At 38.0% G+C, this 26835-nt stretch overlaps 2 protein-coding genes and 3 pseudogenes across 8 annotated transcripts; 2 read left to right on the top strand and 3 right to left on the bottom strand.

Moving 5' to 3' along the window:
• The first annotated feature begins 1322 nt into the window (after nucleotides 1–1322).
• On the top strand, nucleotides 1323–5116 carry LOC148728308 (uncharacterized). The gene is made up of 7 exons (XM_088725724.1): nucleotides 1323–1868; nucleotides 2089–2192; nucleotides 2642–2787; nucleotides 2970–3027; nucleotides 3266–3361; nucleotides 3860–3915; nucleotides 4135–5116. The coding sequence occupies exons 1-4, from the start codon at nucleotides 1681–1683 to the stop codon at nucleotides 3009–3011; spliced, it is 480 nt and encodes a 159-aa protein (XP_088581850.1). The 5' UTR covers nucleotides 1323–1680; the 3' UTR covers nucleotides 3012–3027; nucleotides 3266–3361; nucleotides 3860–3915; nucleotides 4135–5116.
• LOC148728307 (uncharacterized) lies at nucleotides 4055–5226 on the bottom strand (annotated as a pseudogene). The gene is made up of 3 exons (XR_016002400.1): nucleotides 5200–5226; nucleotides 4998–5109; nucleotides 4055–4598 (listed from the first exon to the last, which is right to left on the bottom strand). The product of XR_016002400.1 is annotated as an uncharacterized LOC148728307 (transcript).
• Nucleotides 5227–8116: 2890 nt separating this feature from the next.
• On the bottom strand, nucleotides 8117–13691 carry LOC111342696 (uncharacterized). Of its 4 annotated transcripts, none has more exons than XM_088725762.1 (4): nucleotides 13584–13691; nucleotides 12727–12863; nucleotides 10946–11323; nucleotides 8117–10168 (listed from the first exon to the last, which is right to left on the bottom strand). In XM_088725762.1, the coding sequence occupies exons 3-4, from the start codon at nucleotides 11294–11296 to the stop codon at nucleotides 9350–9352; spliced, it is 1170 nt and encodes a 389-aa protein (XP_088581888.1). In that variant the 5' UTR covers nucleotides 11297–11323; nucleotides 12727–12863; nucleotides 13584–13691; the 3' UTR covers nucleotides 8117–9349. The 4 variants fall into 4 exon arrangements, with proteins under 4 accessions (XP_088581888.1, XP_088581887.1, XP_088581889.1 ...); XM_088725761.1 differs by lacking the exon at nucleotides 13584–13691 and adding an exon at nucleotides 13085–13362; XM_088725763.1 differs by lacking the exon at nucleotides 13584–13691 and adding an exon at nucleotides 13148–13362.
• Nucleotides 13692–16762: 3071 nt separating this feature from the next.
• LOC111345267 (uncharacterized) lies at nucleotides 16763–26261 on the top strand (annotated as a pseudogene). Its single transcript, XR_015988923.1, has 4 exons — nucleotides 16763–17211; nucleotides 17311–17380; nucleotides 21583–21954; nucleotides 23612–26261. The product of XR_015988923.1 is annotated as an uncharacterized LOC111345267 (transcript).
• LOC148728306 (uncharacterized) lies at nucleotides 17466–19976 on the bottom strand (annotated as a pseudogene). Its single transcript, XR_015988568.1, has 2 exons — nucleotides 19563–19976; nucleotides 17466–19400 (listed from the first exon to the last, which is right to left on the bottom strand). The product of XR_015988568.1 is annotated as an uncharacterized LOC148728306 (transcript).
• Nucleotides 26262–26835: the final 574 nt, after the last annotated feature.

Here is a 26835-nt window from a genome sequence, read left to right as displayed (position 1 = left end):
ATGTCGCACTACGTCTTTTAATTATCTCTGAGTAGTGCCCACAAACAAAACAATTTTCACAAAAACAAATACTAACAGTTGGATGTCGAAACTCGTTGTCTCCCAATAAAATGCATAGAAATGACCACAGTTTCGTACGTTCTCAAAGAGGAATTGCGTTTTGCACAGTTAAATTGCCTTGAAAGAAGCAGGGGAAAAATCCACATGAGTTATGAAAGATGATCGGTCCGGCTCCAGCTCTTTATTTTGTCTGAGCGCCGATATAGGTAAATTAAAAGCTCGAAAACAGAGAAAAGGCCAATTTTGAAATTCCTTCCCATCTTACCCAACCTTAGGTAATTCTATATCCGCCACCTTTGATGGTATTTCAAATAGGTTTCTTTTTATTGACGATCATGTATTCGTTTTTGCATCACTGGTGGTGCGCGTTTTGAATGCGGCAATTACACAGCATTATTGTCCGAAAAGAGAAAAAAAAGAATATAAAAATTTCAAGAAACTCAGTCTTAGAAACACTGAAATAGAAGTTTCAATGCATACAGAATTAATAAGATACATTGAAGCTAAAATATAAAACTAAAGGCGCTTAGGGGAAATATTCTTCCTTCCTTTCACTTTAAGAATTCAAATTTCTTTTGTCCAATTGTAGAGACCAAGAGAAGAAAATCTGTAGTTATCAGTTATCGGAATACATGTACCCAAAAGCTTATTGCCGTAAATTAACAACCTAAAAGGGTAATATACAGACACCTCTCAGCTGTTTTGTAAACACGACTTTAAATAAATTATTTGGCCTTAAATTGTCCATCCTTTCATTGAGACGCAAGGGTAGCGCTTTTCAACAGGAGTAAACGGACTTGGTCGGCCTTTAAACACGAAGGCGCGCTATAAAAAGGCATTAGCTCCTCCCCCTAATTTTGAATTCACCCAAAAAATAAAGATGGCGGACTATGAGGAGAACCGCAACGAACACTTAGTATTTGTTATACTTGTCAAAATCAATAAAACATACCCAGAAACGGTCGCAAAATATCAATAGAGTTATTTTTCTGTGAGAAGTTTTGTTTGGAGTACAATATTTCCTCGTTTCGTGTAAAAAACTTGCGTTGTTACTGTCAAATTCAAATTGCCCGCCATTTTGAGCCTCCCCTACCCAACAGGCTATCCGTGGGGCTATCTTTGTCTATTGTGAGTCTTCATTTCACTGGTACCGTGGCAAGCAGTGTTTCAGTGAATTTATGCGCCAATGTGCGATATATTCCAGGCCCGATCGAGCGGTAACGCGAACGAAATAATCGTCACTTCGCTTCGTAAGATCGGAGTTGTTTGAGAGAATTTCTTTAAGTGTGAGACCTTTTGTTGAGGTTATTCTACGATTCGACTCGGAAAATGGACAGCTTTCCCCCTCCAGATAAAAAGAAACGTACAAAAATCAACAAACGTGCAAATGAACGGCGAGATCCAGCGGAACGAAACCCATTTTCAGTCTGACAATTGAAGTAAAAAAGGATCAGCAAAGTCGTTTGGAAGCTATCACACAGAGGATAAGCAACGCTAAATCGGCTCTGGGTATAGGTAGACAGACGCAAAATACTGATTTAATGGAAAGACTTCTCTCGTATTTTGAAATGATTTGTTCATCACCTGTGGATAGTGGCTCTTCATCCATCACCAAGACTGATGTGCTCGAATGGCCGAGAATCCAATGATTTTGTGAGTTTTGTGGCGAAGATTACAAATAGGCTACAGCCACTTTTTCAAGTCAAGGGCACGTTTGTAAGATTGAAGTTCCCTGTGTGTAATGACTCAGTTACTTGGCTCAGTTTTGGAGTTTTGGGACACCCTGCGAAGTACCACGCCAATGTTAGGTAAGTATAATATGTACATGACCTACTTTGCAAGTAAGCATTATCGAAGAAAAATATCCCAGGAAAGTTTGTCACATATATATATGATGAGTTTACATGTGCAAATATATCCTCTTCGATTATGTAAATTATGGCTTTCCATTCTGTTCTCCCATGTTTTGTTTCTTGTAATAAATCTGTATGCTCAGGTGAGTGATACTAAGAAAATATATATTTGCAGAATGGTTCCTGCAGTCACATGTACTGGACTTACTGAAACTCAGTATCATGGTTTTACTGAGGCCGCTGGTATTGGCTGTGAGATGGACAAAACAATAGACACAAGTATGTGGTTTTTAACGTATACACTGTTGTACACTATCTTTACTATTTCTAGGATGTGATCCTCCCTGTGTTTTAACAGCAGTGTTGTGAAGTCTGTAATAAACTTTATTACAAGACTCGGCAGCCAGAAGGCCAGTATCTAAAATCAACCAATCAAAATGCTCTATTGCCAGTCCAATATTCTCTAAGTATTGGACCGGGCATTGTCCTGAATGATCCTGCACTTGTGAAAAAGCTTTCTTCAGTCGTATGATAAATCTCTTATTAACCAAGCTTGCTCAGGACTGTACTAGGAGAATATCGGCCCTCGCTCTTTTTTTTGTACGGACCTCCCTGCACTCAGTCCATACTGTCAAGACCTCGGGCCGATATTCTCCCATTACGGCCCTCGCACTTGGTTAACAAGATATATATCATGATTTAAATCTAGCTTTTACTGTACATTGCAGCTTATTGGGCTGTATCATTTTGTTTGGCAGTATATAAAGACCAGGGATTTGGATATAGGTCTGTAGTTCAGGAATTGTGCAACAAGACAATGGCTGTTGCAAGGGCAGAAGTTAAAGCTATGCAAGGCTATATTGCAAGTGGGGATGTAAGTTGACCTGCAACCAGCTATTTGTTCGTTGTGTGTGTTCAGTGTTGTTGAAGTTATTTGCAGTGGGCAAAATTTGAAATAACACCTTATGCAGTGCTAGGTCATTTTGTACCTTTATTCAAGTTACCTTCAAGGCTCAGTTTCCTTCCATTCATTTTTTATTCTAATTACTCTTTCAGTGTATGATAACAGATGCCAGGCATGACTGCATTCTACAGTGACAGCTATTTCTATGAGGTAAGCAATTCCAACCAAATGCTAAGCCCCATGAATTTGATAACTTGTGCCTCACTTTACTGAAAGCCTGTTTCCACTTCTATCATCTAATCAGTCGTCTTTGTGATTTTTGCCCCCCCCCCCCCCCGTGCAGCATTTTTAATAAATCGATAGCTCTGTTTCTCCATTTTGGCTGTTATGATGTGGGATTCCTGTCTTACTAAAAGCCATAACATATCAAACATACCCCTGCTTTTAGCATACAACTTAACAGAGGTGGCCCATGACTGTGTCAGACCATTGAAAGATTGGTTTGAGCAAAGAGGCATCAAGAATTCCTTTGACACCTGGCATGGTAAGTATTTATAAAAGTTCATATGTCAATGACTGTGTGGTGCTCTTCAGTTTTGTAATAATTTATTTAATCTGTTACCAGCATGTTATTTAATTATCTAAAGGCATCAAACATAAACAAGACTTTTGGTGTTTGTTGATCAAAAAAAGTACTAAATCATTCACTCGTGTCATGTCATGCATTGAGTGCACTTTACAATTTACAACACATTGACATTGTTTTCCTCACTGATAAAGTTGTTATTGTTGTAATCTATCTATGGTCATGATCAATCACAACTTATTATCAAGACTGAATTCATTTGAAATTAGTGTCTCTTTCACATTTGCATCTCTTTTATTCAAGACAGTACTTGTATTTACATGTATAAAATAGTGACGATGCTTGTAGGCTTTGCCGTATGCCTTGCCTAGTGTGTATTTGGCAGCTTCTAGGTTGTTTGCAAAAGCTCTTAAAGTGTCACGATATAAGGCTACTACTTGTTTGCTTTCCTTTCAGAGATGATGTAGCTTTGGTCTTGGAATGAGTTTATTGATGATCAAGGATGGTTCAAGGCAAAGTATTATTTCAGTTGCTTTTCCATTTTCTGTTGAAATGACTCCTTTTTTCAGTTGATGATGCTCATTTAATTCTCTTGAATGATGACATCATTTTGGATTCATATGCTCAGAAATCTTTGCGAATCAATGACAATTATTATAAATAGCATCTGTGTATAATCTTTATTGAGAGGAAATAAACTACAACCCAATTCCTTTTTTTTCTCCTAGTAGGATCACAACCTAAGGTACAAGCAGTGGAAGAAGAACATGGAAAATGCTGATCAATCCCTCAAGATATTGCATAGTGGAGTTCAGAATTAGGGCATACAGTGTATTGTGAAACAATATAGCTTCTATTGTACCTTATTGTCACTATACAAAGAAATGTATACTATTTTGGAGGGAAGTGCTGATGGAGTATTGTAATGCTGATTTTATGAACGACGGTGAGCACAGTAGGGCACTCCATCAGGATTTGGCCACCGTTTCCGAAGATCTTCCACAACACAGACTGGCATGACCTTTCAAACATCCCAATGCTTCCTTCCTGGCTATGTAAATAAGATCGCGCTATAAACCGTGGCGGTTTAGAATTGTATAAAAACGTCTATTGTCGATCTCTTGACTAATGAGCTCGTGCTGCAGCTCGACACATGTGGTCGCTGCATTTTCCGTGGCTTCCTTGTCTTCGGAAACTGTCAAAGAAAGCAAAATTAGAATGATGCATGAGAACATAACCTGTTTTGAACTGGTAAAGCGCTGTAAGGACATCGTTCGAGAACGTTGCAAATGGCGGATAAAAATATGTTTCGGCAAACTATAAAGCCCATAAGATTTTGTAGCTAGCAGAAAAGGGCATACAATTTAGATGAAAAAGTATGACCCAAAATATGGCCTTGAAATATTTATCCGTTTTGCGAGTTCCCGATCATTGGAAACAGCACATTGATTATTTATGTATCACGGTCTGACAGCATTATACAATACCCCCTCGGATCGGACTTGACATTACATTGGCATATACATTGCGAATAGTGGAATAATATCAGTTTGTAATCTTGTTGTAAATATGATTCGTTGAAGAGCCAACTTACCTGGCGTTGATTTTTTCTTTCGTGGTTTCTCTACTCGAACGATCTCCCCGTTGTTCACGGTAAGCCAACCGTTCAGCTCCTCGATTAAACTTTCGTCTAATAAAATTCTAATCTGTGAAGTATTACTTGGTGTTAGATGAAGATACTTCAATTCTAGGGCAAGTAAAGACAGGAAAGGCACAGCAATTCTCGTATACCTTACCTTTCGAGTGTTCAAATCGGCCGCCGTTTTAAATTTGACCCGCGCACGTCAACGGTGAGTGACAAATGAGCCTAGGTCTTCCCAGGGAAGACTTCCTTATATAGCGCGCCTTCGTGTTTAATCACCAGAGTGGCGGCGTATCGAAGTTCAATAATTTTTCACTTTACCCAAATAAAGAGAAGATGAACATGTTTTAATCCTTATTAGAAATTACCTACCGCTCTCTATGAGGAAGTTAATTGAGGCATGAAGGATGCCCAAGAAATAAAAACAAGAAAAAACCTAGCAAAAATGAGAAGCACCAGTTGAGAACGATTGCTAAGAACGTTTCACGACGAATATGATTATATAAAACCGATCACCTACTTAAAGAATTGAAGAAAAAATAATAGAACCCTGCCAACGCAGAATCCCAAGAAAAGCGAAAAATTGTTCGAGGTTACGAGGGTTCGGGTTAGAGAGGATGATGTTGATTTTCAATAATTAACGAGGAATCTCCTTTGTTTTTATTATTACACATTAAACAGTCATTTTCGTGAATTTAGTTTGTTGTATTAGAGCTTTTTGGAAAGGAAAAACTGCGTGGAGTGAACTTACAAAGCTCTTACCTTTTTGACAATGTTGGCGAAGAAGTCGCAAAAAGCGACACAAAAGACAGTCAGAACAAAGAAAACATCCTCGTCAAACGATCCTCTTGGGTTTATTGTGTTACAAACACAGCTGGCTTTCTTTCCCGGCTCTGAAAATAAACGAGTCATTCTCGATTCTTATAATGAGTCAAGTGAAATACTTTCACTTTATATGAATTCCTTTAATGTTAGCCTCTAACTCGGCCAATACCCAATCCTCTTTACCTCACGCTTGGTCAATCAATCCTAAATAAGGTTTATAGTACATTAGCGCTCCTCTTGAAAAACACCTGCAACTGATATAATTACTTTATTTCTTATATTCATGACGTTTTGGAAACGTTTTGAAAACAACCGCAATGTTATAAAGTAACCAGTGATCCTAAAGAAGTACTTAAATACAGTTAGTCCACAGAGACTATTTCCTGGAAACTGTGGAGGTTTCAATATCATGACGGAGAAATTTGAATCCGTCGTCTTTGCTCTGAAAAGGGATGTGTTTAGCATTAGCAGGAGCGGATCCAGGAATTTTTGATAGGGGGTTCCAAACTTTGGTTCAGAAAGGACTGTTGGACTCTTTTGAGGCAAATTACTTCTCTCCCACACCCCCCACACCCCCTCCCACCAGTCGCGGTTGCACGTTATAATTCCTTGGCTGCTTACCGTTTACTTGGATTCATTAATTTAAAAAATCAGTCAGTTAAAAAGTGATATACGAGCCTATGGATGCAAGAATTTCAGTCTCAAAGTTGTAAGCGTCAGGTCTGATAGCGGGGGCCCGGAGCCCCGGACCCTCCCCCTGGATCCGCCACTGATTAGTATCCGGTTTACGAGGACTAATGGTAGAAACCCTTGACAGCATAGCTGCGATGAATATGTGCAATGTGAGGATCCCAATGGGGTTAACCGTTAGTCTTAATATAATACGGCCAAAAGAAAGCCGTTAGCTATAAAAATTTACAAATTTCAACCGTTAGTTGCAATATGTGCAATTGGAGGGTGTCAATGGGGTTAACCGTTAGTCTTAATATAATACGGCCAAAAGAAAGCCGTTAGCCATAAAAATTTACAAATTTCAACCGTTAGTTGCAATATGTGCAATTGGAGGGTGTCAATGGGTTTAACCGTTAGTCTTAATATAATACGGCCAAAAGAAAGCCGTTAGCTATAAAAATTTACAAATTTCAACCGTTAGTTGCAATATGTGCAATTGGAGGGTGTCAATGGGGTTAACCGTTAGTCTTAATATAATACGGCCAAAAGAAAGCCGTTAGCCATAAAAATTTACAAATTTCAACCGTTAGTTGCAATATGTGCAATTGGAGGGTGTCAATGGGTTTAACCGTCAGTCTTAATATAATACGGCCAAAAGAAAGCCGTTAGCTATTAAAATTTACGAATTTCAACCGTTAGTCGCAATATTTTTTCTTGTAACCATCAGTCGTAATATGGCCAGAATTTTAACCGTTAGCTGTAAAATCCATAAACTCATTGAGACCCTCCCAATTATCCCACTAGATATTTAACCCTTCAACCTGTAAGAGTGACTAGCATCTAATTTGTCCCTACAGTTTCATTGATAAATCAAACATAAAATTCATGAGAATGAAGGAAGGGATCGTCACTGACTCAAGATTCCTTAGATTTCAAACAATTTCTCCTTGTCAGTGCCGTTGGAAATATAAAGAGAACAGTATGGAGAAGACAGATATTGATCATTAACAAATAAAGAAGCCTTGACTGTGCTCTAGTCCGGTAGTAAAGCACGCAGGAAGCGGCTAGAGCACAAGAGAAGTGTAGGGAGAAACACGAGAAGAAGTTTTCTGTTTCGAGACGAAGTTTTCTCTTTCGTCTTCTAGGTCGTAGAGGACTTCTGGGTCGAATAAAAACCCGAGAGAAAAATTCGGGATCTGGTCCGCCATGTTAGAAATTGGCAGATGGCGTGACAGCTTCAACTCCATGTTCTATACTCTGATAGAGCACGGCCTTTCAACCAATGACACCGCACGTTATATCCGAACTTTATTATAAAAAGGGTTGAAAGATATACAATAAATAGAGGCGTCAGCGTTTTCGAAAAGCTCCGTTTTTGTAATGTCTTAATTTCTGTCTAAACTTAAGTTAGTATTTTTTTCTGTTATATTGAGTCTCAAGACCGTTGTCATATTTTCCCCAAAATCTTAGTTTAAAGCATCCAAATGATAAGTTATTCTTAAGCCCCTAAACTGAATATAAAATGATTCACTTAAAAGCTATAGCATGGGATAGACAAAAGATTAAATCAGCTCAACAGTAAAAGTGCATTTTTATTTCGGTTTGTATTGTTGAAATCAGTGTTAGTGTAAACATGATCGATAAAGCTTCGATATTAAAAGTGAACACCTTTTCGCACACCACATTATACCTTACTGATTCTGATGACCGCACCATGACCAAACTAAGCCTTCCTTATCAAAATATTGTGTAAATAGCCGATGTTCATTGCGGCAATGCTTGCTATTGACTACAGAAATCAAGTAACTAGTCGTGACATTTAAGAATGTTTTTGAAAGTCCAGAGCAGAAAAGTAAGTAATGACTCTACTAAAGCAATTAAATGCATTAGTCCACTAGAAACAACGGCTGCTGAGGTCTTCTTGCGGTTATAAATCGATTCCCTCACGCATAGACATTAAACAAAGCTTTATTTTATACATATTTACCACTTAGGAGAGATCTCAAGATCATGCTGCCACGCAGTAAATGTAATTAGATCACGTTTTGAAAGTAAAGAGAGATCTCAAAACCTTTTGCGTCACTGAGCTGATTAATTACAGGGAAACCAATAAAACAAAACTTAGAGCTTGATTTATTAATAATCAAACTGAATAAGACGAAATTAATTTTCAATTATCAGCAAAGAGAAAATGGTTGAATGACTTGGACAGTGTAGCTAAACAAAGGGAAGGATGCCGTTTTTAAATGTCTTTAAACTTTTGACTATTTCACTTTTCAGGAAAGGTTCTGGTAAACCTGTGAGTGTCACAAATCTCCTGACACACCCATCAGACATTGAGCGGCCTCACATCCATTTTCTCTCTTTTCTTTTTTTTGGGGGGAGGAGAGGGGAGGGTAGATCAATTGGGTTGTTTGTAATCACAACAATACCTGAGACGAGAACATCTTTCACGCTTACATTTTAAAACTTTAAAATTTATGGTACATAGTTTTTCCCCCTGATATCGGCTAAAAATTAAAGTGCTCACAGGGAGACCGCCTAAAGACACAAAATTCAACGTTGATAGCATGGAAAAAAGATATCGTAAGTTGCATATAACGTAGCTCTCGTGTACGTTTACATTCCTCAGCGATAAAGTGTCAGTGTTAATATCTGAAAGATTTAAACATTCAAGTTCAACACCACAGGTGCAACTCACTTGAAGTTCCATGACGTCAAAGTTAGTTCATAGCCTTGCTCCAATGGTTTCTTACATGGGTTGACCGGCTTGCCTTTTCTGAAGAAGGAAATAAATCCATAGAAATTTATACATCATATTTAGCTCCAAACCAATGCTGCGTTGTAGAAGTATCTGATGACGAGCAGCGGTGATTTGGATTCGTTTGTTTATCAAGATACTGTCCGAAATTGTTTTCGTCTTTGATTCCACCTGGTTTTCCATCAAATGCACATCCTTGTTCTTTGCTTTCGTAACTCTTTATGTGCCAATGTGCCTTTACGCCCAGTCTTGTCAGGGCGGTACAATTAGAACAATTGTTTCCTCGGATGTTAACATATTCATACATCTGACATCTGGTCCAGTTACCAAAAATGTCGCGATCTGCCAGCTTTGCACGTGCGTAGTCTACATATTGCAGAGCATCTGTAGGAAAGTTGCAAGTTGCTCTGAGATGTGTAGAATGATCAGCAAGAGACTGCATTTGTAATAAGGATAGTCGGTACTTTTTCCAAATCCATTTCCCCTTTTCAATAGCAAACTCAACGTTTTTATTGAACCCTTTATACACGAAGGTCTTTCTTTTAGCCAAGGAAAACGATTGTATCATTGTCCATACAAAGCCTGGTTCAGACTTGAAGTCACAGTAGACAGAAAAGGGTTCATTGTTTGAATCAAAGATCTCGTACTTTCCTGAAGTGGAAGCACCGTATTTTGCGATGTCCTTACAACTATTCGGTTTAATCTTTTCACATCGCTGACCAGTATATTTGTTAGGACAGCCACAGGAAAACCGGACGCTATGAGTGACGCAAATCTCCTGACATACTCCTCCGTTGAGACAAGGATTGGGGCTGCAGCATCTGTTGATGCACTGGTGCTTTCCCGGGATGTATCTGTCTCCACCCTAAAGGAATATTTAATATTTTATCAGTCTATGTGTTTTTTTTTATACTTTTAACAGCACTGATCTTTACTCCATGTCTAGTTTGAAGCGTAACCTTAAAACTTATTTTTTCAGTCAAGCTTTAAGTTTGTTTCATATAGCAATGTAGCGTTTTTTACCCTCTTAAGAGAATCATTAGGTTTTATTAATATTTATTTATTTGTAACTTTATAGCAATTTTAGTTAGCTGTCATCATTAACGTCAAGTTTCATTATTCGTGAAAGGCATTTGATTTTACACTTATACATTTTGTGCTATATAAAATAGTTCTAATCATTATTATTTATCGTTACTATAATTTTAGAGCTGAGCAAAGAGTTTCCAGCAATCTGATCGGTCGAGCGGTTCCTTATATGACGCTATATAAACCGCTCCACGCGGTTTATATAAAATGTTAAAATAAAATGTTAATAAATGTTACTAAAATGTTATGATTTTAGAAATTTCTCTGTTGTTCAGCTCTGAAATTATACTAAAACAATTATTTGCCTCAAGTTCGGTGAATATTGTCGGATAATCCTCGAGACGAAGTCTCGGGGATTATTGGCCGATATTCACCTCGCCTTCGGCTAATAATTGTTAATTATCATAAGGCTGACTGAATTTAGTCAACGCACATACCTAAGAAAAAATTGAGTGAATGAGGAACAAGTCAAAGGGTAAATTATATAAATGTCTGAGCTGTTACTTGGCAATCAACGCACCGAAATATGTATAGATAAACAGTTTTTTCTCACCTTCACTGTGTAGCTTCTCACCAAATCATAATAATTTCCTCCATCTCTCCATTTCATTGCCGCTGGCTCCGTGTATTTGTTAGCATCGTTAAGCTCACAATTACTTTCTTTGGACTGAGGGAAATAGTTCAAGGATACACACAGGCAGTTATCTTTGCACTTCACGTGACACTGGGGGGGCCTAGAAACTGTCAATCTTTGAAACACTTGACCCTCAAGAATGTGGTTATAAACGACATCATCATCGATAACAAAGTTAAAATCTTGCCGATTTACATCTATCTTTGCCATAGCGAAGAGAGTCAGGTGTGTTGCAAACAGTGCCACTTGGAGATAGAGGACGATGCCCATATGGAGACTGGGCGGAGTCAACTGAAACTGAAACAAAAAAAAATGATAATAAGTGAAGACCCATGTCAGTGGACATCTTTGATAAAAATAATTGATTAGTCAACCAAACTAATTATGGCTCAGAGCTACGAGTAGAGAGGCTCCCAACGCTTAGCTGACTAAATGCTTTTCATTCAACGCTCTAGAAAATCTTTATTTATTTCAGTCACAGCTAGCAAATGTTTAAACTTCTTCCGAATTAGAAGAGGATATTAGGGTCGGTAGCCGCGCACAGTAAGATTTTACAAGTATGTCAATATTTTAATATCTGCCCGAAAAACACTGGCATTTTTTTCTTTCTTAATAAATTTGGATTGTACATCGAAGCCGCTGTAGTAGACAGCCAATCTTTGGGAAAAAATTTATCGAGGGCGTTCCCTAGTAAGATCTTAAAATCGAAATGCTTAATTATTGTCAGATATTTCAATATTCTATTTTAGACCTGAAAACTTCCAAATCATCAAACCCCCGTGGAAACCTATCTCTAGGACAGATCTTCGGATAAACTCACCTAAGGATGTGACGCCGAAGTAAACTGGAGAAACCAATAGATTGTGAATAGAATATAGAGAAAAACCGAGAGCACGTTTATAGTCATCCCCTACATTTTAGTAAAACAAAGTTTTTACCCTGTAATGAATCTATCAGTTTGCTCAGACGGAGGATATTGAATGTTAGACCCGTCCGGTTTTCAATTTATTTACTGCACTAGCCTTACGCTGATAATCAAATGACAGTTTGATCTAAAACAACGTTACGAAACCTTGCTTTAGATGTCAGTGCAAAGTCCCACACACAAAGACTAACTTTTTCTGTCAACTTTTTTTCCACCTATTTTGTCCTAGAAAGTTGCCTAAACAACATGGATATCTCTGATACGAAGTCATGTTACGTAGAAGATTTTCAAACGAGCAAATGTGGCATGAACAAACGTCCGGAGTTTTTCAAATTTAGACTTAGATGTAAAACGAATCGGTGATGTACTATTTCTTCCAAAGCAACTCAATTTGCACATGATTTCTTCAGTGTAGAAACCAGCCATCGAAGGAAAATTCATAATAGTTTAGGAATAAGTGTGCCTTTTGTGAAAGACTGGAGTCAATTCAGCTCAAGCGTACACTTGGCGTTTCAGTAAAATCACTTTACTTGTTCTTAGGCAAACTGCGAAATGAACTTTCAAATAAATATTTCTTCGTTTGATTTGTTGGTTTGGTGTGAGCTGAAGCTTTTTGCTTGTTGTTGAAGTCCTAGAGAAAACGAACATTTTTATTTACCATTTATTTGGCTTGCATAGAACGCTAACACGCCAACTTTAGAATGCTTTTATTTAAATTACTAATACATCCATACTTATAGATATGGCCGTCCAAAAAGGAATTATCTCAGCCTACCTTTTCTTTCCTCTTTTGATTTTCCGATGTTTATTCCGCTTTTCAACAGCAGTGTCTCTATAGCTGAGATAGTGAGTTGCAACCTCCTTTTAATTGCCGCGTGAAGAGATGTGTCGAGTCAGGTCTTTTCAATATCTCTAGACACAAAGAAAACTATTAAAAATCTTATAATAAGAATCGTTGCAGACCAGAAGCAAACGAAGAAGGTCGCTAATATCCTCCTGTTGTATTAAAGTTGTCTTACATTGAGAAATTAGATATACAGGTAGTTTGATTTCAAATTTTGTTGTCTCACAAGTTGACCATAGTATCTTCATTCGTTTGCAAAGAGGAATTTAGCTTGCGACAGTAAAATTACCTCTCCAATGTTTGTTCTAACTATCAAGAGAAGTGTCTCAAAAGCTGAGATAAAAGGTTTCACCTTTTTTTAATAGTCGTAGGAGGAGATATGTCGCGCTGCGTCTTTTAAATATCTCTGAGTAGTGACGACAAACAAAACAATTTTATAATTGTCTCTGGAGTAGCGATCACAGACAAAACAATTAATATCATAGCAAAAATCCGTAGGGATCAGAAACAAAGAAAGGAGATCGCCGAACAGCTGGGTGTCGAAACTCGTTGTCTCTTAATAAAGTGCATAGAATTGACCACAGTTTCGTACGTTTTCAGAGAGGAATTGCGTTGAGCACATTTGAATTGCCTTGAAAGAAGCAGGTGAAAAGTCAACATGAATTATGAAAGATGGTCGCTCCGGCTCCACCTCTTTATTTTTGGCTGAGTTCTGATGAAGGAGCCCACGATCATTAAAAGCTCGAAAACATCGAAAAGACCAATTTTGAAATTCCTTCCCATCTTACCTCTATAACCGCCACCTCTGATTGTATTCCAAATAGGTTTCTTTTTAGTCGTGTATTCGTTTTTGCATCACTGGCGGTGTGCGTTTTGAATGCCGCAATTAAACAGCATTATTGCCCGAAAAGGAAAAAAAAAAAAAAAAGAGAAATTTCAAGAAATTTGTAGAAACCGTAAATTGAATTTTCACTGCAGCTAAGGTATTAAAGGTAAACATTTTTTATTTCTTTCAATTTTAGTATTCAAATTTCTTTTTTCCAGTTGTAAAGACAAAGAAAAGCAAATCTCTAGTCATCGGAATACATGTACCGAAAAGTTTATTGCCGTAAATTAACCTAAAAAGACGATATACAGATACCTCTCAACTGTTTTATAAACATGACTTGGAATGAATTATTTGGTTATAAATGAGACCGCGATGTCGGCGCTTTTTAGAAAATAATGTCTGATGGAGATTGAACGATCGGCTTATATCACCAGAGTGGCGGCGTACCGAAGTTGAATAATTTATCACTTTACTCAAACAAAGAGAAGATAAACATATTTTAATCCTTATTAGAAATTACCTACGCCCTCGATGAGGAAGTTAATTGAGGCATGAAGGATGCCCAAGAAATAAAAACAAGATAAACCAGCGAAAATGAGAAGCACCAGTTGAGAATGGTTGCCAACAACGTTTCACGACGAGTATGATTATATAAAAACCGATCACCTACTGAAAAGCGAAAAATTGTTCGAGTTTGCGAGGTTAGGGAGGATGATGTTAATTGTCAATAATTAATAAGGAATCTTCTTTGTTTTGATTATTGCACATTCAACAGTCATTTTCGTACATTTATTTTGATGTATTAGAGCTTTTTGGAAAGGTAAAAGTGCGTGGAGCGAACTTAAAAAGCTCGTAACTTTTTGACAGTGTCGGCGAAGAAGTCGCAAAAAGCGACAGAAGAAAGTCAGAACAAAGGAAAAATTAAATACCCCCGTCAAACATCCTCTTGGGCTTATTGTACTACAAACACAGTTGGCTTTCTTTCCCGGCTCTCGAAATAAACGAGTCATTCCCGATTCTTATAATAAGTAAATATTTTTTCTTTATATCAAATCTTTTAATGTTAGCCTCTAACTCGGCCAATATCAGCCGTCTTGACTTCACGCTTGGTCAATCAATCCTGAATAAGGTCTATAGTACACCAGCGCTCCTCTTCACAAACACCTGCAACTGTTATAATTACTTTATTTCGTATATATGCGACATTTCAGAAATGTTTTGAAAACAACCGTGATGTTATAAAGTAAGCTGTGATCGTAATAAAGTACTTAAGAGCTGCCGTCCGTAAATAACGCCCGGAGGTGTGCGATATAAAAAAATCGAAAATCACGAAACTTTTCCAGAATATAGGTCTGCATGAAATATTTCTAGAAAAAATACTCTGAGTTCAACTGCATTTATATTTTTCGCAAACGGTGGCAAAATCGGTTTTGTGGCTCTCACGTCAGCTTCACGAGGTTTAGACAACCATTATTTGAATGAATGAATGAAAGCCTTTATTTAAAGAGCTTTTTGGAAAGGTAAAAGTGCGTGGAGCGAACTTAAAAAGCTCGTAACTTTTTGACAGTGTCGGCGAAGAAGTCGCAAAAAGCGACAGAAGAAAGTCAGAACAAAGGAAAAATTAAATACCCCGTCAAACGATCCTCTTGGGCTTATTGTACTACAAACACAGTTGGCTTTCTTTCCCGGCTCTCGAAATAAACGAGTCATTCTCGATTCGTATAATAAGTAAATATTTTTTCTTTATATCAAATCCTTTAATATTAACCTCTAACTCGGCCAATATCAGCCGTCTTGACCTCACGCTTGGTCAATCAATCCTGAATAAGGTCTATAGTACACCAGCGCTCCTCTTTACAAACACCTGCAACTGTTATAATTACTTTATTTCGTATATATGCGACATTTCAGAAATGTTTTGAAAAAAACCGTGATGTTATAAAGTAAGCTGTGATCGTAATAAAGTACTTAAGAGCTGCCGTCCGTAAATATCGCCCGGAGGTGTGCGATATAAAAAAATCGAAAATCCCCAAACTTTTCAGAATATAGGTCTGCATGAAATATTTCTAGAAAAAATACTTTGAGTTGAACTGCATTTTTTTTTTCGCAAACGGTGGCAAAATCGGTTTTGTGGCTCTCACGTCAGCTTCACGAGGTTTAGATAACCATTATTTGAATGAATGAATGAAAGCCTTTATTTAAAGAGGGTAGCACTTAATAGCCAGAGGCTAATAAACTTGTGGCCCTCACAACGGTGTGGCCTTGAACGTCGCTTGAAAATAAACGAAACAGTAAATATGACCAAATAGTTTCCTAATGAAAAGAACACGTATTTACAAACAGTCTGAATTATTCTTTGTTTGATATATTCCGTTGCAATCTAAATTTTTGGGGAGGTTTTGCTTTTTTCCAATATTTCACTCATTTTGGCGGACAGAAAAATGGCAAAATTGAGAGGGTAAAATCGTACCTTGGTGCATGGCATGGGGTCATATCAAGTTGATCCAGCAAAAGAGCAAGGTTTCTTCTTCAAATAACTCCAATAAAATCTTTGGGCTGCTCAAACTACGAAATGTTAGGACTCCAAACAAAAGTTACTCGAAGGTCAAAGCACGCCATTCTTTGTCACGCAATTGGAGGTGAAAAATCAACAATGCGCAAGTGGAAAAGATAACAGACCGCTTTGGGTGCGAAATATCCTTACCAATCTGAATGAAAAGTTAACTTTGATCAAAATTTGTCGTTTCTGCTGCTCCGGTTAACCGAGAATTAAAATTCTAGCGGTTATTTTTGAAACAAAAGAAGCCAAGATGCAACATCGTCCAGTTCGAAGTAGTCGAGGACAGATACAAACCGTAAAATAAATATGTTTGCCATATTTACACTTTGATTTGAGTATTGTTTATAAATTTGTATCATTCTATCTCTGTATATCGTAAGTGTCAAAGTGATAGTATCAGTTGTTGCGTGCTGAGCGCTTTATGTTTGGTCGTGATTCCCAGACACTTGTACACATGACAGTACCCATCTGCGTAAATATTATTGTAATGATGGCCTGTTAATATCCAGATAAGTGCAGATGAACTCAACAGATTTCTTTAAAGACCCGTTGTGACTTACCGTGATGCAACGCGGTCGTTTCGCAGTTTCTGGGACCCAGAAAGTCGCCATTAGGGTTTCGAGTTTTAGTGGCGGAAAAATCCGTTTCCATCTGAATAGTGTTTTAATATTTTGATCACAAAATAGGTTCAAAAGGCAGATATGGTATCATGAAGTCTTTTTTGGTGATTTTTGTCTCATAATTCGATCTGTGGTGGAATGATTTCGCATTCGAGTCATGCCACCAAAGAGAAAGACGGGACGGCCGCCACAAAATGAAAAGCGTGTAAAGTTATGGTTGAGACAGTCAGTATACATTTCGTGGCATCAAAGGAAGAATCAGTTGGGGTATGGAAGCAGTACTAATAGCGAGTTTTCTGAGATCCTAGTACATCGAATTTCAATATCGTCGCCACAATGCACTTCAAATGGTAAGAGGCGAAGGATCGACACAGACGACGAACAGTATCACCAGTCACCAGTTGCAAGTAAGTTCATCTTTGCTCGCCTCTTTGCTCTATTCACATGAAATGTATTTTAATGTCGGAGATCCTCGCAGTGACCCTAAGTTTATATATTACTTTCAGGTCGAAGGCCTCTCTTTGCATCGACCCCAATTATGCAAGGGACTCGCCATGTTGATCGTCACGCAAACAAGTAAGATATTATATTCACGGGTATATTTTCTTGTACTTTTCTCTAGTTCGTTTAAAACACCTTTCCGCGCACCACATTACACCTTACTGATTCTGATGACCGCACCATGACCACACTATGCCTTACTTATCAAAATATTTTGATAATAGCCGATGTTCATTGCGGCAATGCTTGCTATTGATTACAGAAATCAAGTAAATAGTCGTGATATTTAAGAATGTTCTTTGAAAGTCCAGCGCAAAAGGGTAAGCAATGACTCTACCAAAGCAATTAAATACGTTAGTCAACTGGAAACAAACGCTGCTGAGGTCTTCTTGCGGTTATAAATCGATTCCCTAACGCATGGACAATAAACAAAGCTTTATTTTATACATATTTACCACTTAGGAGAGATTTCAAGATCTTGCTGCCAGTTAGTAAATGTAATTACGACGATCAAGTTTTGAAAATAAAGAGAGATCTCAAAACTTTATGCGTCACTGAGCTGATTAAATTACAGGGAAACCAATAAAACAAAACTTGATTTATTAATAATCAAACTGAATAAGACGAAATTAATTTTCAATTATCAGCAAAGAGAAAATGGTTGAATGACTTGGACTGTGTAGTTAAGCAAAGGCAAGGATGCCGTTTTTAAGATGTCTTTAAACTTCTGGCGATTTCACTTTTCAGGAAAGGTTCTGGTAAACCTGTGAGTGTCACAAATCTCCTGATACACCCATCACACATTGAACGACCTCACATCCATTTTCTTTCTTTTCCTTTTTTTTTTAGAGGGGGGGAAGGTGAGGGTAGATTAATTGGGTTGTTTGTAATCACAACAATAACTGACACGAGAACATCTTTCACGCTTACATTTTAAGACTTTAAAATTTATGGTACATAGCTTTGCTCCCTGATATCGGCTAAAAATTAAAGTGCTCACAGAGAGACCGCCTTAAAACACAAAATTTAACGTTGATCACATAGAAAAAACATATCGTAAGTTCCATATAACGTGGCTCTCATGTACGTTTACATTCCTCAGCGATAAAGAGTCAGTGTTAATATCTAAAAGATTTAAACAATCCGTTCAAGTTCAACACCAAAGGTGCAACTCACTTGAAGTTCCATGACGTCACAGTTGGTTCATAGCCTTGCTCTAATGGTTTCTTACATGGGTTGTCCGGCTTGCCTTTTCTGAAGAAGGAAATAAATCCATAGAATTTTATACATCATATTTAGCTCCAAACCAATGCTGCGTTGTAGAAGTATCTGATGACGAGCAGCGGTGATTTGGATTGGTTTTTTGGTCAAGATACTGTCCGAAATTGTTTTCGTTCTTGATTCCACTTGGTTTTCCATCAAATGCACATCCTTGTTCTTTGCTTTCGTAACTCTTTATGTGCCAATGTGCATTTACGTTCTGTTTTGTCAGGGCGGTACAATTAGAACAATTGTTTCCTCGGATGTTAACATATTCATACATCTGACATCTGGTCCAGTAACCAAAAATGTCGCGACCTGCCAGCTTTGCACGTGCGTAGTCTACATATTGCAGACCATCTGTAGGAAAGTTACAAGTTGCTCTGAGATGTGTAGAATGATCAGCAAGAGACTACATTTGTAATAAGGATAGTCGGTACCTGTTCCAATTCTTTTTCCCCTTTTGAATAGCAAAGTTTTTATTGAACCCTTTATACACGAAGGTCTTTCTTTTAGCCAAGGAAAACGATTGTATCATTGTCCATACAAAGCCTGGTTCAGACTTGAAGTCACAGTAGACAGAAAAGAGTTCATTGTTTGAATCAAAGATCTCGTACTTTCCTGAAGTGGAAGCACCGTATTTTGCGATGTCCTTACAACTATTCGGTTTAATCTTTTCACATCGCTGACCAGTATATTTGTTAGGACAGCCACAGGAAAACCGGACGCTGAGAGTGACACAAATCTCCTGACATACTCCTCCGTTGAAACAAGGATTGGGGCTGCAGCATCTGTTGATGCAGCGGTGCGTTGCCGGGATGTATTTGTCTGCACCCTGGAGAAATATTTCATATTTCATCAGTTTATGTTTTTCTTTACAGGACTGGTGTTTACCCGATATCTAGTTTGAAGCGTAACCTCAAAACTTATTAAATGTCTGAGCTGTTACTCGGCCAATTAACACACTGAAATATGTATAGATAACAGTTTTTCTCACCTTCATTGTGTAGCTTCTCATCAAATCATAATAATTTCCTCCTTCCCTCCATTTCATTGCCGCTGGCTCCATGTATTTGTTGACGTCGTTAAGCTCACAGTTATTTTCTTTGGACTGAGGGAAATAATTCATAGATACACGTAGGCAGTCATCTTTGCACTTCACGTGGCACTGAGGGGCGCTCGGGACTGTCAATCTATGAAACGCGTGGCCCTCGAGAATGTGGTTATAGACGACATCTTCATCGATAACAAACTTGAAGTTTTGATAATTGACTGCCGTTTGCGCTACAGTGGAGAGGGTCAGGTCGAATACAAACAGCACAAGTTGAAGATATTGCACGAGACCCATAGCAATGCTACAAAAAGTGCGAAGAAAAAGAGATAAATTATTTTTTCAGCTACCAAGCACGGCGTTGTCTGAAATAAATAAATCAGATATTTGAGTCTCTTACCTAAAATCAATCTCCATTGATTTAATTTGAATGGTGGAAATGCATTAATTAGTTTTTTTTATTGACGAGTAAATTGCTTTCCTCTAATGCTTTGAGTCTACAGTAAATGTTCTAGAACACTTTCAAGAGTGTATTGGTCCCTTCGTGAAGTCGATCTTCTAATATTTGCTCAAATATTAAACTGATTTCTCTCCATTTCCCAAGTTGTGATGCGAGCGCGATATTCTTGCAGAGCTCTCGATTTCATTTTAGAATTGGTATAGACGGAGAAATGGAAAAATCAGCGAATTAGTTTCAACTTATCTACGACAGGAATTTTTGATTGAAAAGATATCGACTATAGGAGATTGGATAGCGGAGGACAGTTAAAGGTTAAATGTCGAAGAATACCAAATCTAGTTGGAACAAAGACCAAATTTATCAAAAAGAGGTCACCATAGCGTGTTTCTGTCTGGTTTATATGTACTACAGAAAACAATCATTGACGAGTGCTTCTTGAAACGTAAAGCTTTCAAGACTTCCTTGTTTTTTCTTGATATTCTCAACCATTTATATTCGGTGTTGCGTTAAAAACACGTTTTGAAAATAAAGAGAGAGCCCAGAACCTTTTGTGTCACAAAACTACAAAAAGAGAAACTCTACCCACCATTAATTGTTGAAAGATCCTCTTTCAGCGATGCACTTGATGAGTTTCTATCTCGGCCAAAATCTTCCCTAAGAATAATATGGAATGAATTTTTCACATTTTAATAATTTAAGCTTCATTTAGGGGATCACAATTCATTCATTACCCAGGAGTATAGAATATAAATATTGATGAAAGCTATTACAATTGCAATACTGTTTACAAGTTCCTGTCCAACGATGAATGGAAATGTTTCAAGTTTTGGAAAACCCAAAATTTTTGGATTTTAATAATAGATTATGAAAGGCGTCGATTTCAACTCCATTAAAAGATACAATGAACCTACTGCCGAAATATAAGTGCATATTTTTCTCTTTTTTCTTTTTACGAGTTACAAAGAAAATCAATCTACATAAATATAGTTGAAAGTAGGCATCTGAGATTTTTTGTAATCTGTTTTCTTCAGTTTTCATGAAAGGCATTTCATTATGTTAATGAATAGTTCACTTCAGAATATTACTCGAACATCCGAACGTGTTTATGATAGATTTTGTTCTGCATAGTAAACCGTACACAAAAAAAGGTTATTGCGACAAAACATGATGGTCTTTCAAAATATCTTTCCATGCGCACCACCTTCCCACAAACTCAGCAAAAATTTTACATAACGCAAAGCTACTTATTCATACAATGTGAAAAGAAGTTGATATCGAACTATTTTTGCTTTTTAAGGCACGGGTGACTCTTCAAACGTAAAATGTAGGGGAGTACTATAAACAAACTCCAGGAGTGACGATTTTCATTGAAATGCAGTATGTCTTTTTTTTATTTAAAATCTGTTGGTTTCTTCAATGTACTTCGGCGTCACATCCTTACGTGAGTTTGTCAGAAGATCTGTCCTGGATTATTATTAAGATTATTATTTTTTGTTTCGGTTTCAGATCACTCCACACGGTCTCCATATGGGCATCGTCCTCTATCTTCAAGTGGCGCTGTTGGCATCACACCTGACTCTCTTCACCATGGCAAAGTTAGCTGTAAATCGGCAAAATTTTAACTTTGTCATGGATGAAGATGTCGTTTATAACCACATTCTTGACGGTCACGTGTTTCAAAGATTAACAGTTCCCAGCCCCGTCCGGTGTCACGTTAAGTGCAATGATGACTGCCTTTGTGCATCCATGAACTATTTGCTTCAGTCCAAAGAAAATAATTGTGAGCTCAACGATGCTAACAAATACATGGAGCCAGCGGCAATGAAATGGAGGGATGCAGGAAATTAATATGATTTGGTGAGAAGCTACACGGTGAAGGTGAGAAAAAATTGTTTATCTATCCATATTTCGGTGCGTTAATTGGCCGAGTTACTCGGAGTAACCGCAGAAGCTACACAGTGAAGGTAAGAAGAAACCATTGATTTAGTTTAGCTCATTAATAGGCCCTTTTACAGTTGTGTACTCAGTTGCCAAGCCTTTGATTTGGAATTAGGCTGAAGGTGACCTTGCTGCGATAGAGAGCAGTATCTAGTTAGCATGATAACAAAGTAATTTACAATTTAAAAGCAGCAAGTTTGTATTATAATAAGGTAACCCTTAGTCTCACTTCTGTTCAAAGGCTTGGGAACCAAGCACGCAACTGTAGAATAGACTGTTTTTCGGCCCCCCTAAAATGGAATTTTTATCACAATTGGCAGTAATGTCGCAATTTGATTGGCCAATTTGCCGTTGTCGATAAGAGTTAGCTCAATTGGTTAGAGCGCCGGATTGTGTCGTGCGGGAAGTCGAGGGTTCGATCCCCGGCCGGACCAATACTCATGGTCTTAGAATTAGGGAGGAGAATTTGCTACCTTTCTATAATCAACAATTGGATAGATATTAATAATAATAATAATAATAATAATAATAATTTATTATTTATATTGCGCGAATTAACATGTGGATATGATCAAATGCGCATCACAACACTTTTCGGGGGACTTTAACCGGACTGCATCAGCAGTTTAGAAAGAATCGAAGGAAACTTATTTGAAGATGCCCCCTCCCCCCCCAATTCCCAGTAAACAGGCCAGACCACATCACAGTAATCTCGTGAGTGGGTTCTTTAACGTCCCCTACCAAACCAAATTAACTAATTAATAGATGCAGGAGACGGGACCTACGGTTTATTCGTCCTTATCCGAGAAGACTAGAATGTCTATCCATTTCTTGATATTATAGGAAGGTAGCGCATTCTCCTTAGTTATTTGAAGACCTTGAGTGTTGGTTCGGCCGGGGCTCGAACCATCGACCACGACCTCCCGCCTAACAGTCCAGCGCTCTAACCAATTGAGCTAACCGGGAGGCGGTTAGCTCAATTTTCAATATTTTAGTCTTCTCGGATAAGGACGAATAAACAGTAGGCCCCGTCTCCTGCAGGGCTAGGGGTAGGAGACGTTAAATTCCCACGCACGAGAATACTGTGTGGTGGATGTCCTTCCCTGGGTGGGATGGGTGAGTGTTGGCCCTGAAAAGCCCCTATGGGGAGTGGTCAATTAACCTGTGTATGCATGTCTAAATGTATGTATGTATGTACGTGTCAGGCAACGTTTCACGCACTGAAAGAATCGCTTTAATTTCGTCGAAATTTTGGTACAGACCGCGGTAAACCTCTTTGATTTATTTATTTATCATGTCGTATGCGGAAATTTTGATATTTGTTCAGGTGGTGGATGTCCTTCCCTGGGTGGTATGGGTGGGTGTTGGCCCTGAAAAGCCCCTATGGGGAGTGGAAAATTAACCTATGTATGTATGTATGTATGTATGTATGTATGCATGTATGCATGTATGTATGTATGAATGTACGTGTCATGCAACGTTTCGCGCACTGAAAGAATCGCTTTAATCGTCGTCGAAATTTTGGTACAGACCGCGGTAAACCTCTTTGATTTGTTTATTTATCATGCCGTTTGCAGAAATTTTGATATTTCTTCAGAGTGGAGATAGGTACAGCCCCAAAAAACATCGCTGTGTAAACAAATGCTGCCGCCCCAGTCATTGTTTGAATGGAGGGTTATGTCAGGAGATTTGTAACCCTAAAAACACCAGGTTTAACTGCACCTGTTCTGGTACGTATGCTGGTCAGCGGTGTGGGAAGTTATCAAGAAGTTGTAAAGACATAGCTATAAGTGGCGCCTCAAGATCAGGAAATTACGATATCTACAATTCAACCGATGAGCCGTTTTCTGTTTACTGTGACTTGCAGTCAGAGCCTGGCTTTGTGTGGACATTGATACAGTCGTTTTCTTTGAGCAAGAGGGACATATTTGCAGGAAAACCGTTTGGCACTACCTTTGCATTGAATCAAAATAACATTGAATTAGATTTGAACGAGTACCGACTATCCTTATTACAGATGCAGTCTCTTGCCGATCATTCTACACATCTGGGAGCAACTTGTAACTTTTCTACAGATGGTCTGCAGTATACGGACTACGCACGCGCTAAGCTAGAAGGTCATAACGTCCTTGATAAATGGACCAAATGTCAGCTGTATGAATACCTTAACATTCGAGGAAACGAATGTTCCAATTGCTCCGCCAAAACAAGACAGAAATGAGACAAATCTTGGCACATAAGGAGTTATAGTAGCAAAGAGGAAGGATGTGAATTTGATGGAAAACCAGGTGGAATCAACTACGAAAACAATTTCGGAGACTACGGTGACAGAAATATCAATCAAAATCACAGCTGCACGTCTTCTTCCACTTCTAGAACGCAGCACTGGTTTGGAACTCGATATGACGTGTAATTCCTCTGGACTCAGTTGTGAAGGAAAAAAAAAACAAAAAAACAAAAGAAACAAAAAAAAAGGAAAGAAGGAAAGAGAGAAAATGCGGAAACCCACACAAGAGACCACGGGAGCAAGGCTAAGAAGCAATAATTACGTCATTTAACTTCAGCTCAGGTCAGGTCTAACTATGGAGATGAATTTGTGCTGAAATTTTTATCTTTGAGCTTGTTATAGAGTGAACCGACTCTTCAATATTACGTAGTGTAGATATGTACGAGAGGACAAAGCGCTTTTTACCCTTATATGCTTTGTTCATATTGTAAACTTAAAAAAGAAAGGCAACAGCGTTTGCAGCAAGAACAATGCAGGCCTTGATTGGAAACGTCGTCGACAGAAGACAGTTTTCCCTTTCAACATTCTTTGTTAGGTGAAACTGTCATTCCTAAACCTTTCGTGGGTAGATAATATAAGTTTCGTATATATATATATATATATTTTTTCGGTTTAGATCGCGTTGGATCCACCTTTTAATTTACCCCTTTTTATCCTAAAATAAGGTATAGAAAATATTACATGGGTGCACGTAGTTATGGAATTTCTCTTCTTTTGTTCAACATGATGTCTCATGAGTGAGTGCTCGAGCGAGTAAGACGAGACGAGCTGTGATTTTGATTGATATTTCCGTCACCATAGTCTCCGAAATTGTTTTCGTAGTCGATTCCACCTGGTTTTCCATCCATCCTCGGCTTTGCTAGTGTAGCTCCTTACGTGCCAAGATTTGTCTGATTTCTATCTTGTCAGGGCGGAACAATTGGAACATTCGAGACGAGACATCGAGTTGAATACGGGAAGAGAAATTTCATATCTACGAGCACCAATGTATCATTTTGTTTATTTTATAAACACAATAGATTTTTATAAGATAATGTAAACTGTATATTCTGTTGGCCTTAACTGACAAGAAAGTTACCTCTCTTCTTTCTCAAGTACGCACAAGTATAGGATGGGACAATGAAGAGCTGGTTATGTGAAGGCACACTAAATTCATTAATGTCTGAAACTTTTAGAAAAAATATGAAAATAATCTATTTTCATTGAATTTTACTTGTTCTAATAAGGTTAGTTACATGCAATAGAGTGTGTTTATGGACGAGGTTGAGCATGTAAACTTCAGACGCTATTGTACATTGATTGAATACCTTCGACCAATCAGATTTTTCATTGTTAGAGTAATGTATAATAATCCCAGGAAATTTGTGTACGCTCTGAGTAATGTTATTCGCATATTTATCATTTTTTTATGCGCAGACCGGGTCGCTGATAAATGTACAGTTAATGGCATACTTTCATCTCTTTTGACCTCTTTGTCATACAATATTGCGGTACCTTTTCGTCAACTTAGCATGACTTCGATATTATGCGTAAAATTTGAAGAAAAGGTCAGCTTTTTTAAAATCTCATCTCTCATCAATGACAAGTACAGTCTTATGAACAATTAACATCTAATCCTGGTGTAATTAGGCAAAGGCGACGAAAGAAGTAAAATGTTTAAGTCAACTGACGAAAAAGTGTCGGTCCATTTCCTGTTTAGCGACCATGCTGTTTTTATGCAACAAATTCAATAAATTTAAAGGTTTGAACCAGACTGACCTGGCCGTTGGTGATTCTAATTTATCGCCTTTTCCGTGCCTTTTAAGGTTTAACATTATATGAAATGCAGAGAGATATGCAAATTCTTTGATAACCTCTGCAGGGAGGAACTGCCGCAGGCCTTAATTGCAGCAGTCGTCTTTTGGGAAGCTTTCAGCATCTTGTGGAACTGAATAAAGCCTGTTTTGCAGTTGATAATCAATTCACACTATCCCTGATTTGTTTTTCTTTGAAAACGTTAATCCTTGTTAGTTCCTGAAATGCGTTTTAGCGCGAGGAGCGAGGAGTCTCGAATGGATGAGTGTGAGCTAAATGGGGAAAAAAACTCAATGCGGTGCGCTACTTATATAAATACTCGAGCAAAATTGTCGGGTGCCATATAGGACAACATTGTGTGCCCAAAAAATAAAATGCAAAAGTTACGTATATATGGCATGGATCAAATAATTATATGAATAGAATATATGTGCAACATATATATGGCATGGACCAAGTCAATATATGGTACTGAATAAATAAATATATGACATGGGACAAAAGTAAGAAAAATATATACGGCTATTGTGCCCGTTATCGCTTTGGCCAGCGGCGTTATTTTGGAAAGCGGGAAACTTGGCATCTGATCGAGGAATCCAATAATTATGGCGAACTCTACTCCCACTGTTGACCTTACTTGTTCGACAGATTATTGATCATCCTCAATTCAAAGAAGCCTTGCAAGCTAGGTCTTCCGATAGTTCAAGTTCAGACCCTGAAACTTCAAGAAAATCCCCTTT

Source organism: Stylophora pistillata, chromosome 6, assembly GCF_964205215.1.
Source record: "Stylophora pistillata chromosome 6, jaStyPist1.2, whole genome shotgun sequence".
In the NCBI taxonomy this organism is placed as follows: Eukaryota; Metazoa; Cnidaria; class Anthozoa; order Scleractinia; family Pocilloporidae; genus Stylophora; species Stylophora pistillata.
Note: the sequence above shows the minus strand (reverse complement) of the source record. Positions and strands in the feature narration are given on the sequence as shown.